Source organism: Gymnogyps californianus, chromosome Z, assembly GCF_018139145.2.
Source record: "Gymnogyps californianus isolate 813 chromosome Z, ASM1813914v2, whole genome shotgun sequence".
Lineage (NCBI taxonomy): Eukaryota > Metazoa > Chordata > Aves > Accipitriformes > Cathartidae > Gymnogyps > Gymnogyps californianus.
Genome location: NC_059500.1, coordinates 44120019 through 44133656, shown reverse-complemented (window position 1 = coordinate 44133656; position 13638 = coordinate 44120019). Strand labels below are relative to the sequence as shown.

Here is a 13638-nt window from a genome sequence, read left to right as displayed (position 1 = left end):
AGCTTCATTTCTGCCTGCATGCACAAGAAAGCAAACAATTATGCATCTGGACTTGGGAAAAAACAAACCAAATTGGAATCTGAACACTCACATTTTCACCTTTTCTTATTGCATGTCTTTTCCTAAGTAGCACTGGGCATGGATGTTGTGGTCTTGCTCCAAGATGATAGTATGCCCTTTGGTGGTGTTTTAAATGCTTCTTTTTTTAATATAAAGTAGCAGAGAAAAATCCTTAAAATTCCAGCTTTTTCTTTATGTTGCTTGAGAAATATGTGGAGATTTTTAATTTTTCTTCTTTACAGGCAGGAAGGTAGTTTAACCTTCAGCAAAGAGCTAGTTGCAGTAGTTATCAACCTCTGATTTCTCTATTCTGGAGACAGATTCATCTATCAAGTCCTGAGTGCAAAGCTAAGAGTGCTTACAGAGCACTTTCCAATGTGTGTTTGATTACTGGAGCACAGCTGCTGTTCTGGGTAATTAATGTGAGAGTATAATATCTTTCAGATGGGTGCTGTGTCTTTATTTCCAAGGTCAGATGACCTCTTTTGCTTATATTCTGTTCTGTCTATGGCATTTTATGTAGGTTATTGATTTTTGTTTGTTTGCTGAAAATAAAGTGCTTTTTGAAGGCCTAGTGAGAAAAATCAGGCAGACCTTGTATTTGCTTGAGGGAAATGCTACTAAGGATAAAAAAAAGTGGGTTTTAGTAGTCTTCCAACTACCATGTATGAAAAGGGATTTAGTACTCCTAACCGCCAACCTTAATAGGTGGTTCTCTAAATTAGTGTCCTAAAGACTGATTTTTAAACAGTCAGATAAATGTACTTGACTTAGAAGCTTACTTTTTATTGAAGGTTATTGGGGCTTAGGTGACCTAAGGGCATTTATTCAGATCTACAATTTTATAAGTAAACTTATCTTCTTTTCTAACAATTAAAATTTCTCTTTTTTTGAAAATTTCAAAATACATTTGAAAATAATATTTTTTGCAAAATTAAAAAGTGAAATTAAACTGAAATTATTGGAGGAAGGGCAAACAGAAGAGGACCTCTTTCAGCAAAAAGCTTTGAGTAAAGCTTAAAGTTTCTTCCTCATCCCCTCAAAAGACACAACCTTGAAAATTTCAGGATGTCTATTTGAAATTCACCTGAGGTCATTTCTCAAATGAGGGCAATTTCACAAGTGGGACTTTGGAAACTTTCAATTTGCAAAAGGAAAATGTTGGGGCTCTTTTTAGCAATTTAGCAATATTTTGTATGGTTTGTAATCTCTGTAACTTGTTTCTCACAGCTAGACATGCCAGTGATGCTGTCTGTCCATAGTATGCATTATGTTGCAAGCCTGTATTAAGACTTCTAAAACAGGATCATGTATTTTCAGATATTATCAGAACTTTAGTTGTCGTAAATATTGTGGCATTTGATACCTTATTTGACTTGAGGTATAAGTCGTCTTCATGCAGTTGAATTTTGCCTTCTTTTCTAACTTAACATCATTCAGTTAAAGATGTGGCAGGATACATGTGATAAAGATTTCAGAAAGTTTATCATCCTGTGTTTATATGTAACTTCATTCTTTCAACTAGTACTGCCCTTTTTCTGTGGGTGACCAATAACACTTGGGTGCGAGTCAGGGGCTGCTTTGAATGCAACAGATTTAAGGCAGAATTCTTAAGCAGTCCTCTATTTTAGCCTAATTCTGTCTATGTGCAAAGCAATGGAAATTTTATAACTGACTTCAATGGAAGCAGGAAATCCTGCTTAGGATGGACTTTCCAAAGGGCTGTTATACCTCGGCATCTTTACCCTTCTTAAAATGGAAAGCTCTCCAATATTGTTGTCCTTGTTTACTTAAATAATATGTCATATGCTGCGGGGAGGAGAGTGTTTGGTTTGTTAGTCCTGGCACACACCTGCATACACACCTGTATTCTGCCCAGTCTTTCCTGATTTCTTGGAAGTCTTAGCTGGAAAAGACCTTACCTTGTCACTGAAGGCTTCTTACTAACATACCTTCTTTAGCTTTAGAAAAAACAAACTGAGTTTTTTCATAGTTATTTTGAAAAAGGATTAGTTTGTGTAGACCATCTTTATCTGTTCAGTTGATGTGATTTATTAGCTATTATTTTAGAACTGCATTTTTTATATACTGTATCATATATTATACATTTTTCTCCCTTGTGCTGAGGGTGGGAAAGCCAAGTCTTAGAGGTTAAACACAGCATGCTAGATTTGCAAAAGCGATGTATGAGCTGTTTCTGAAAATGAAAAAAATCTGTCTGGAACAAAGGCCAAGATGTATTTTGTTTCCTTTTTTTTTTAACGACTCCTAAGTTTTAAAGGCTAAAACATTAGGTGTGACAAAGACAAGGAGAGTTCGCTGAGCTGGAAGCTGCATCCACTAGATTTCCCACGGAATTATAGCGCAAGTAACTCCCACCTAGCCTTGCCTGCCTGTCAACTTTTCTAATAGAGGGCAAGTGAAATTACTGTTGCTGTCTTGTCACAGGAAATTATTCCCACCGCTCTTTTGCACAGAGCTCATTTAGTCAGCAAAGTGTCACCTGAGCCTCCTTGCCTCAGTTCAGTAGATTTGGTTCAAATGCTATTTTACATTCACGTTATTTTTTTAAATTGGTAATTGACACATGCTTTTATCGATCCTTCCAGTTAGAAGTCTTCCAACAGGTACCTTTTCTTTCAGTACTTATCAATAAGTTACAGGCTAGAGCTGTATTTTACTTACGGAGATGTTATTTGACTTAGGGACCTAAAAGGACATAAAATGTCCTTTTTATGACACTGCATTTTAAAAACATAGGGCAAGGTTCAAAATAGCTGAAACTGTTACATAAAAATGAATCCTTCTGAGCTAGACAGGCCTGTTTGCTCTATGAAACTTGTAGAAGCTAATCTGTATTCTTATGGAGTTTTCCTGTTTCTATGGCCTGCATACTTTTTTTTATTGGCAGACTTCTCTAGTAATTATATCATCTTTTGAGATTTTTATTCAAAGTCAGCAAGGCTAAGATGCCTCGCTAGTCTCAAAGTGGTCATGGTTATGAATATTAGTAATGTCTTCTCCATGTTTTAGGAAAGGTGCAGAAGCCATCTTAAGTGATTATAGATGCATTCCACGGAAGTAACTATGTTGTATCTAGCTGTCATGTGCTTCTCTAGGGAAAAGAAACAGGTGCGTCAGATATCCTGAGAGCGCATTTTTATTTCTAATGATTTTTTAGAAGTGCATAGAGTGACTAGCTCAGCTGAAGATACCATACTGAAGAAGTGTAGTATGCATAGCTGTCGTGTAGCTGAGGAATTGCAGACTCCCGTGATGGGACTATATCTGTCATTTTACATTACAGCATCCTTCTTTTGCACCAAGTTAGTGAGCTGTAGGGAGAGTGGTGGAGCAAAGGTGGAATATTTCTGTCATATCTCTACCATGGTTGAGCCCCTGGCAAAAGTTAGCTTTTCTAACATGCACCTTCCAACGTCATCAAAATGCCACAGCAGTCCATAGAAGCATCTGAAGTCTCTTTGACTTCAGAGCTGATGAAGTCAAACGTTTGTCTGCTGGGGAAGGAAGGGTGCCTTTTGTTGCTTCTGTTTATTGACTCCACTTTTTTTTAAGAGTAACGTCAGAGGTTTTTTTTATTTCTTTCCAGCTGCGATAGACAAAATGTCAATAGAATAAGTGACCTACCCACCAGAACTTGCCATGAACCATTTGGTTGGACCGCCTGAGGGGGAGGTAAGTGAAGAGCCAGCAAATGGAGCAGTGAATGAGTCAGTGGAGGCTGACCTGGAGCACTCAGAGGTGGAAGAGGAACAGCGGTATGCAACTCGCTACCCAAGGCATACAAACAGCAGCCAAGGGGGCCTGACTGGGCAGGAGGAGGAAGGGATGTTAGCTCGGTCAGCCAGCACTGAGAGTGGTTTCCACAATCACACGGATACTGCAGAAGGGGATGTGATAGCCACAGTGGAGGACAGTTACGACACAGAGAGAGTTCAGGAAAATGAGGATGAGAGCGCATATGCGGTGCAGTACAGGCCTGAGTCTGAGGAGTACACGGAGAATGCCGAGGCTGAGCATGGCGAGGCCATTCATAATCGAACATTGCCCAATCACTTACATTTCCATTCCATCGAACACGAGGAAGCCATGAATGCAGCCTACTCGGGTTATGTCTACACACATCGGCTCTTCCACCGAGGAGAGGATGAGCAGTATGCTGAGCCTTACGCTGACTACGGACTGCAGGAGCATGTGTACGAGGAGATAGGAGATACACCAGACCTCGATGTTAGGGAGGGGATCCAACAGTATGAGCGGGAAAGGGAGGAAGCTGACAATTACCGCAAGGAGGCACTTGGTGCCCGCCTTCACCATTATGATGAACGGTCTGACGGAGAGTCTGACAGCCCTGAGAAGGAGGCAGAGTTTGCACCCTACCCAAGAATGGATAGTTACGAACAAGAGGAGGACATTGATCAGATTGTAGCAGAGGTGAAGCAGAGCATGAGCTCCCAGAGCTTAGACAAGGCAGCTGAAGACATGCCAGAGGCGGAGCAGAGTTTGGAGCATGGTCATGTTCTTGCCGGTGGTGGGCATGAAAGTAATGGCCAGCTCCCAGCTGGTTCTCGAGTTACATCCAGCTCAGGAGAATCTGTACAGAGGTACAGCAAGGAAAAGAGAGATGCAATTTCACTGGCCATCAAGGATATTAAAGAGGCTATTGAGGAAGTGAAGACAAGGACCATCCGTTCTCCTTACACCCCTGATGAACCTAAGGAGCCTATCTGGGTGATGAGGCAGGACATCAGTCCAACCAGGGACTCTGACGACCAAAGGCCACTAGATGGAGATGTGAGTATACAAAGCTTTCAGCTCTTAGGTTATGTGTGTCTCGTTCCTTTAATTGTGACATACATGGCAGTGAAGGAGGGTGCATTTTGTTCTTGTTCTGTGACTCATCGTTCCGTAAAGTATGTAGTGCTTTGTCTATTTTAAATTTGTACTCTAGAGAGCATATAAGAGGTAAGCATGTGCATTATCAGTGGGCCAAATTTTTCTTTATGAAGCACTGCTGACCCCAATTATACTATACAAGAATTTGTCACATGAAGCTCTTTACTTGTTTTTTTCTGAAACAAATGCTGTTACGTTTTTTACTGCCATGGGTTATTTTAGAATAGCTACCGAACACTTTGTCTTCTATTGTCTATCCTTGTGTATTTCTGTTTAATTCTAGGTTTCTAAGTTTCATTTTCTGTCACATAACAATCCTAACAGTTGCATCAAAAATCTGTTAATATTCTTTATGATGGTATCATAGATCAGACTCATGTTCCTGAAAAGTTGCAGGATTTTTGTCCACTTGTAGGCTCTAGAAATGTGTTATGAACCTCAGTATATTACATTATCACTGTAAAGTGTATTCACTCTCCAGCAACCTAAGTATTGAAGGCCATCGTTCAGATTTACAGCATCAGCATTTCTGAAATTCTGTACTTTTGGCATGAGGCTTAACTTGGATCAGAATCAGTTCCCAGTTTGTGGTTCCAGCTGCCTGTATGATAATCTTTACTTGAAGTTTTATGAGTTTTCTGTGTTTCTAGTAAGATAAACTCATAAACAACTGTTAACTGCATTAAATTCATGCCTAATATGAAAAGAGCTGGCAGGCTAAATTTACTGGCCAAAAATAGTCTATCATATGGACCCATGCTATTACTTCAAGGATAACTGCACTGCAAACATCTGCTCCATCCTCTTTATTGCTGTGGAATGTTTTTTGTGACCTTTGTTTTTTTGGAAGAACACTGAAAACAGAACTTTCTGTGTGTTGTTTGTTGTTTTAAACTGAATTATTGTAACGTTCTAGGAATGCATCAGAACTATCCAAAACACCTTAGCCTCTGCAAAGGGAATTCAAATGGTGAAAAAAGATCACATGCTGTGTGGATCTATGACAGGCTTCTGACTTTTTTATCTGCCTTCAAATTGAGGAAGGCTAGTATTCTACAAATGGGAAGAGATTTTTGCAGCATGGTGTTTGAGTTGCTGAAAAAACGTGCAAGCTGATTGAGACATGTAGCTTCCAGATTTTATTTTTCCTTGAAAACTAGGAAACACACAGTGATGAGTATGTTTGGGTTGGTTTTTTGTTTCTCCATAGTTTTCACTGAAGCTTTTTTTTTAAAAAACAAACTATATTGCAAAAATTACTTCTACAAATATTTAAAAAATTGTGTCTGTTACAGAGTTGATTAGCAGTCACATGGAGAGCTAAAGCAATCTTCGCAGATTATTCTATATGGGAGAACAATTACTTTTAATTTAACTTCTTTAAAAATTTCCGAAAGCTGTAATTATTTCTCTCCCCTTTTTCAAATAGATCACATTACTCTTTTCCTGTACATTTTGTTCACCATATTGTCTGTGTTTGTAAGGGCTGTCTTTGTCTGGGAGGATCAAGGAACTTCCCGTTCCTTCCTGATTGTCTGATTGTAACACCCAGTACCATGATGGTCTCAGCGACTTTAGGTTGGGGATCCTGAGAGCACTGAGTCCTTCTTGAAGGTGTTCCAGCTGCTCTCCAAAATCTTGCTGCACTTTGCAGAATTTAACTTCTCTACGATATGCTGGGAGGACTCAGCCTGGTATGTTAACAGTAAACACAACAGGTGTTTCCATTGGTCTGTATTTACATTAGGTATTGAAGTATATAGAGGTTTCCGTTTAGCACCAAAAGTTAATTTCTCATTCGATATTTTTCATAGCTTGTCAGATAAGAACCTGACTGAGCTTTTCAGTGCTGGCTGTAATCAAAACAGGGATGTATAATGACGGTATAGCTCAGTGCAAAGATAAATGATGGTTGTAGATATGCAATCTGTGTTCTTGGAAAGGGGAAGTAAATTAAGCAAATAGTTTGGAAGATCTGTACAAATTGAGGGGAATACATGTTGTAGAAGAAGGGACTTGGGACTGGGTGGGAATTTTGTTTTTCACTGAAGATGAGGTATGTATTTGCTTTACTGGGTTCTTTAATTCAGATGCCAACTCATGAACAGTCTGAACAGTCTGCTTTCTTTAACAAAGCATTCCTAGAATTGCTTAGCAGTAAGTTGGGCAAAATTAGGTTGTGTTGACTAAGTGACCATGAGTGATGGATTGTAATACAAATATAGCTGAAGCCCATTCATCTAAATGTAGATTTTTATTCTATCTCCCTTGAGAAAAAAACAGGATCTCAGACAGGAGCTTTTCAGTGTAACCAGTATATGCCAGAGATGTTATTCAGTCGTTTGGTAACATTGGCCTTGAAATAAGAAGGAATTACATAAAGAGAGTGTTTTACGTTCAGGCAGACACCCTTTTCTTCCCCCACAAGTATCAAGGAGCTGCAGATAAGAGATGTAAATTGGGTGCTTTTATTACCTTCAGTTATTTTGCAGGTCTGCTTTGAAAACTGTCCCCACATTGTTTTTTAACAAAACCATTTTGCTTTTAGAGATAGAACTTGCTTGAAAATATTTGTAATCATTTTGTGGTTAATCATATAATATTGAAACTGGTAAGACCTCTTTAGATCCAAATAGCAGTCACTTTTCATTTAGCTAGGAGGTCTCCACGAGAGAGCAATGAAGCCAGGGAGTCAGAAGAATGATTTGCAGTTGAGACTCATTAAATACGACAACCTCTTTTGCCTTTTTTCACAAGAAAGCGACTGTTACTCCTCAGTGCTGAGCATTTGGATGATACATTCACAGCAGAATGTTTGGTAGAATACCAGTTGGAAGTGTTCAGAGACTATTCTGAGAAGCTAACAATCCAGAAGTGTTCAGCTAGCATGCAGCTGTGTATAGTTTGGGACTGTTAGGAAAGACATGCAATGACTGTGATGGTAAGAAAGCTACAGATCACTCTTGTCCTGGTTTCGGCTGGGACAGAGTTAATTCTCTTCTTAGTAGCTGGTACAGTGCTGTGTTTTGGATTTAGTGTGAGAATAATGTTGATAATACACTGATGTTTTAGTTGTTGCTAAGTAGCGCTTATCTTAAGCCAAGGACTTTTCAGTTCCCCATGCTCTGCCAGCAAGCAGGTGTACAAGAAGCTGGGAGGGAGCATAGGACAGGTAGAACAGAACTGAGCTGCATTGTTTTGCTTCTCTGTTCTTTTTGGTTATGTATATTTTATTTCAACCTTTGAGTTCTCAGTTGTAGGATTTTCTCAATTCTGATAACTCCAGAAGTGAAGTGTTTTCATGGAGATGAATTTGCTTCACTTTTTCCACAGCAGGAGTAATGTATTATTAACAAGGCAATAGAGAAGTTTGTTTTAAATAATTAACCAGGTTTCAGTAATAGATGAACTAAGGCAGAAGAAAGAGAAAGAAAAGAAATTAAATAAAGATGAGTTTATATTGATAGGATATTGTTTTCTTTTTCTGAGCAGACCTTTTAAAACTGTTGGTTGAGCACACAGAATACAGGTCATCTTTCCGTCATCTATGTGAGACCACAGTCTTAAAATTATACAGAAAAAAACCGCCCCAAAGCCCCAAACCAAAAATCATTTAAATAAAAAGTAACAAAAAGCATTCTAATATCCAGGGCAGAAAGCTTTATGCTGATTCCTCAATCACATAGAAGAAAGCTTACGTTTATCAGTTAGTCTGCTTGAAGAGAAACACTCTCCAGATGAGTTACGAGCTTTTAAATTACAGTGAGCCTTGGATACATAACCCCTTTAATATTTTTTTTGTTTCATTATGTTTTTTAATTATTGAAAGATGAAAGCAATTTCAAGTGATTTTTCTGTGCTGCTGAAAACTAGAACAGCACTTGTTACAGTTAAAGTCTTTTGAAAACACAGGAGGGATCCACACTTATTTTTTCAGACTGACACATGAAGCTGCATTCGAACTACAAGTTCAGGTGAAAGTACAACTAAGGAAGTCCATACTTGAGAGAGAGAAACAGCCAGCACTGAACCAGCTTCCAAGAGCCCTGCTGTGCTGGCAGCCTTCCATCCAGCGTGCACGCTGCTGGACAGACCCTACCCGCATAGCATGTGTGTGTGATCTGACGGGCAGTAACAGTCCATACAGCCTACGATTTTATTCAAAGAGAAGTTACCAGCTCACAAAGTGTGACTGTGGTACTACACGGTTACTGCTACTGACGCATGTGGCCAAGAGATTCTTTGAAATGGGCAAAATAGAGGGCCATCTTGCCCTAACAGGCTCAGTTACGTTTATTTTTTGCTCACTCAGACTTTTCTGCATCAGATCTAAACCTCTATGTATTCTTAGGTATATTTTTATTTTGTATTTGAGACTCAGTAAGGTAACAGTAACAGATGGGGGTCTTTCTTCAAAAACTTTGACAGAAGTATGCAGTTATGGCTTAGGTCAATATCTATTTTTGTAACTTCAATGAATTTTACTGAAGAATTACAACTCGGTGTTGTGCAGACACTCATGGACAGTGTGTTTTTTTAAAAAAAGCTAGTTTATTCAGAGCTTTTGCATAATGTAACGTGTGGACAGTCAGATCTCTCAAGTGGGATTGCCAGTCATTGTCTAGATGGTGGCAAGTGGCAGGAGGCTCCGTCCTTGCAGGGCCTCATCAGCTGGATGAGGGGAGGTTCCCAAACTAAGACTCTCCAAACTGCATTTGTTCTCAGGTCTTACATACAGCTGGTCTGTGATCCTACATGACTAGTCTAGCACGTGTGACCCATTGCTATAGTTTACCTTAAACTACATACAAAACACATCCTATGTTAACTGTGTACATAAGACTGTCGTCCACGACCTTATCTGCATCTGCAGGAATAGTTTCTGTTGACTACTGGCAAGTATCTTATCCATGTACTTTTTGGTCATTTTTGCAGCAGAAACTGCATGGGGGAGCTGTTGGGTCAGCCAGAGTCCCTCCCCAGGATGGTAGTTAGCACCCTGAAGCGATGAATTGGGCCTCTCACTTGTCATATGCACAGGAGGAGCCTGCTGGGGGAATCTGAGGCTGCCTGAAATTCCTGTATGGAGAGGTCCTATAGCAATTAGTCAAATGCTGTTCTGAAGTGAGCAGTTCAGTCAGTTACCTTGTCTCAAGTCAACTGGTATCATCTGTGCACAAACTGGCAGGGAGCGGGTCCCACCCAGCAACTGATGGGTAAGTGCAGTGAGTATGTGCGGAGGCAGTTACGCCTCAACTACAATTACACCACAACTACAGTACAAACTTAGGTTTCATCCTTATGTCACAGTTATAAATTAAATTGCATAGGTTGTACCACAGTATGCATGTATGTCTACAATAGTTCTGAGCTGGTTTTTTTTTTTTCAAAGCCTCCATTTTTAACACTATAGTTAAAGCAAACTTAAACAAAAAAGACCAATAATGATTATTAGTTATATTGTAAGGAAATTTAGCTTTCAGCTACATTCTTTATGGGTACTTTATGCCATCTAAAAGCTATGAACATATGTTGATGGTCTCAGTCTACATTTTAGTGAATAGAATTTGAACAGTTCAAATCACAGTAGATACTCCGCCACAACATAGTTGTGCTAAAACCTAAGAGATTTACTGCCATAGTTGTGCTGTACTGGGTGGTGCTTGTGAAATTATGCATCTGACTATACTTGCCTGTTGGACCTGAATATTTCATAGTGCTTTGACCTTTGCCTAATGTGTATGGGTACCTCTGAGAAGACTTTTTATCACTAAAATCAAATAAATTTAAAAGCCTTGCTTTGTCCAGTTGTCTCCTCTGAACTAATGTACAAGAAGACTATATTTGCCATTCCTCTACAGAGAAGCCTGTAGGTGGACATTAGTGTCATATAAGTAATGGCCTTTTGTTTAAGTGAATCTTGCGTTGCTGAAGTATTTGTTCATTTCATCCCCTCTGTCCCAGCCTTGTATGTGATGATGTGACCCACTACATTATACTCTTTTCAGATGAGTTGCTGCTAAAAGCAGGTAAAACAAGACTGCTTTTATGAAGCAAGAGCAGGTGGTTGTATTTGAAGGTGTTTCAGTGTCAGTTATGTTTGTCTTCATGAGCTATTCAGTAGCCAGCTGGGTTGACCTGGATAGGTTACATGCAACACAATCCTCTCCTGTTACAAGTTCTGTTACTAAATCCCTCTGCACAATAGCAAGGAAGGTTTCTCAGGTGGAGTGGGTTGCATGTTAGTGAGAGTCAAACAACGCCAAAATTGAGATGGAGAATTTTTGGATGTACCAGGTTGAGTATCGTAAGAAAAATGTGAGTAGATATTCAAGAGGAGAAATGGAGTAACTAGTACTTTTTTATTGCTGTACTTAAGAAAACACTTTGTAATTCCATTGATGGACCTCTCTATGTAATAACAACATGCTTCACATGAACTTATTATGTTTGTTCTGACTGCATTTTTGTTAGGCTTCTAAAACTTGCTTTGTTAACAGACAAAGAAGCAGTCACTGAGCATTTATTTTAGACTTCAGTTGTAGTGTTTTGAGCAGCTATGAAAGTTGTCTATCCACTATGATGTATCAAAATATTTCTTGTGATTGCTGTGACTGCATCCTTTCCGTGTGTATTGTGTATGGTACCTCTAAAAATACATTTTGATGCAGAAGAGAACTAGGTGTTTATTCTTCAAAGACTGAACTTTTTTGTACAAATGTTTTTGGGGACAGCTTTCATGTCATGTCATGTAGCAAACTTTGTAGGATGTTTGATAACTGGGTTTGGTAGTTTTAGTTTTGGGGTTTTTTTCCCCGACGAAGTTGAGCAGACATTCAAACAGAGCACATGGAAAGCCGTGTCATCATTTTGATAGTTGCTTAATTCTGATACTTTGTAGATTAAAATAGCTGAGTAAAGGTATTTGTAGTGCTACTGGAGTTACTGTTAATACATTTTAAATGGTGCAAAATTTCTTAATGTCAGCAACCAACTGGTTTAAATAAAATCACTTATTGTTATCATTTTAGTGTGCGCTTTAAAATGCCTGAAATCTCTCATAGGCACTTTTTTTTTGTGTGTGTGGAAACATCTGATGCTAAAATGTGATATGCTTTACTTTGTTTCTTTGTTTACTATTTAAAGCTCAATCCTACAATATCCCAATGTCATTATTAGGTTGATAGTATTGTGCACCTTTTATATTTAATCCTAATACAGAAATACTATGTAACTATTGGGAATGTGAGCGCTATGAGGACGCTTCCTTAAGTAAATAGGAGTTGCCATTTGTGCAGTTGAGTCACTGTGGCACTGTAACTGTGGTAGTTACACAGCAAGTAAGGGGAGTCTGTGTCTCTCCCACAGCCCCTGCGTGAATGCCGGCAGCACGATGAGCAATCCTTCAGTCTAACAGCCCAGGCCCATGCTAGCGTTGTAGGGACCGTTTCACAGCTGCATCTGGTCAGGGACCGTTTCACAGCTGCATCTCCTTTTTGCCATGCAGTTGTAATTCAAAATATAGGGAGACGCAAGGACTACTCTTTTACCCAGGAGATATCTGTATGACGAATTGCTTCTTAACTCTCTGGAAGCCTTTATTAGTTAACTATAATTCTAATATTTAGTAATTATCCAAGATAGACCTTTTAAAGGAATGACGGTAAAAGAAAGAGGAGGAGAAGGGAATTTTATTTTCTTGTTTTGTTCCATATCTGTGAAGCTAAGTTTGCAAAACTTAGGCATTTTTGCACACTATTTCATAGAACTCAATGTTTCAGCTGGAGTGGAGGCATAGCAGGAGGGCACTCCTAAATTGCAGCTGCTGCCAGCTCAGAGCACTGGAAGTGTAGCCCTTTTCTGGTATGACTCATAGGGTTAGAGAAAAGCCATGTCATGTAATTGTTTATGAAACCAGAAGAAAAGTATTTGACTGTTTTGGCATCAATGATGAACTGTTGAGCTGGCAAAGCTAGGGCCAAACTCCCTATGTCAAAGGAGAGAGTAGAATGCCAGGGCTGCTGGGCTAAGCCCTTAGCTTACATAGCTAAATGCTAAACCTTCCTTTGAGGATTCACATTTTGGCATGCGCACTGACATGTTTTGCAGGTATCTCCTTAAGATCTGCCTTTAAAAATGCCCGCTGGGTTGAAGCTTTGTACTCTCTTTCATTTTGGTCACCTTCATTAATTTCACACTTTCTTTTTTTGTGTCATACGCCCGTACCAGTCCTCCCTGCTCTGGACTTTAGATACTTCGCTACAGCTTTTTAGTGTCACCAGCATTCATTAGGAATTGCCTATGATTAGAATATCCTTTCCCAAAGCATTCTTTCCCTTTACCAAGAGTACTTGCTGACAGATCATATAGATCTAGATATTCCATGTTATTACTTATCTATGCTGTTCCCTTTTTTTTTCTGCTATGACATTCTTGATGATCATGAATGACTAGGACATGATTGGAAAGACAGTTTCTCCACTGAATTGTTTACAGTGAAGGGAGAAAAATGCAGAAATCTGATCTAGAGAGCGTGTGTAGTAGAGATCATAGCAAGAACTGTGAAATGTTTTCCAAGTTTGCGCTGTATCTAAGATGAGGAACCATAGTCCTTGATTACACTGGTATTGAATAGTGCTTGAATATATTCATAAGTCCCTG

General features: G+C 39.2%; 1 protein-coding gene across 2 annotated transcripts in view; it reads left to right on the top strand.

The window, feature by feature from the left end:
* Window positions 1-3723: 3723 nt before the first annotated feature.
* The window catches only part of APBA1 (amyloid beta precursor protein binding family A member 1), a 37760-nt gene continuing 27845 nt past the window's right edge, over window positions 3724-13638 (top strand). For both annotated transcript variants that reach the window (XM_050912968.1, XM_050912967.1), the window contains exon 1: window positions 3724-4875. In XM_050912968.1, the coding sequence (XP_050768925.1) occupies window positions 3724-4875 (1152 nt within the window). The remainder of the gene's footprint in view (window positions 4876-13638) is intronic.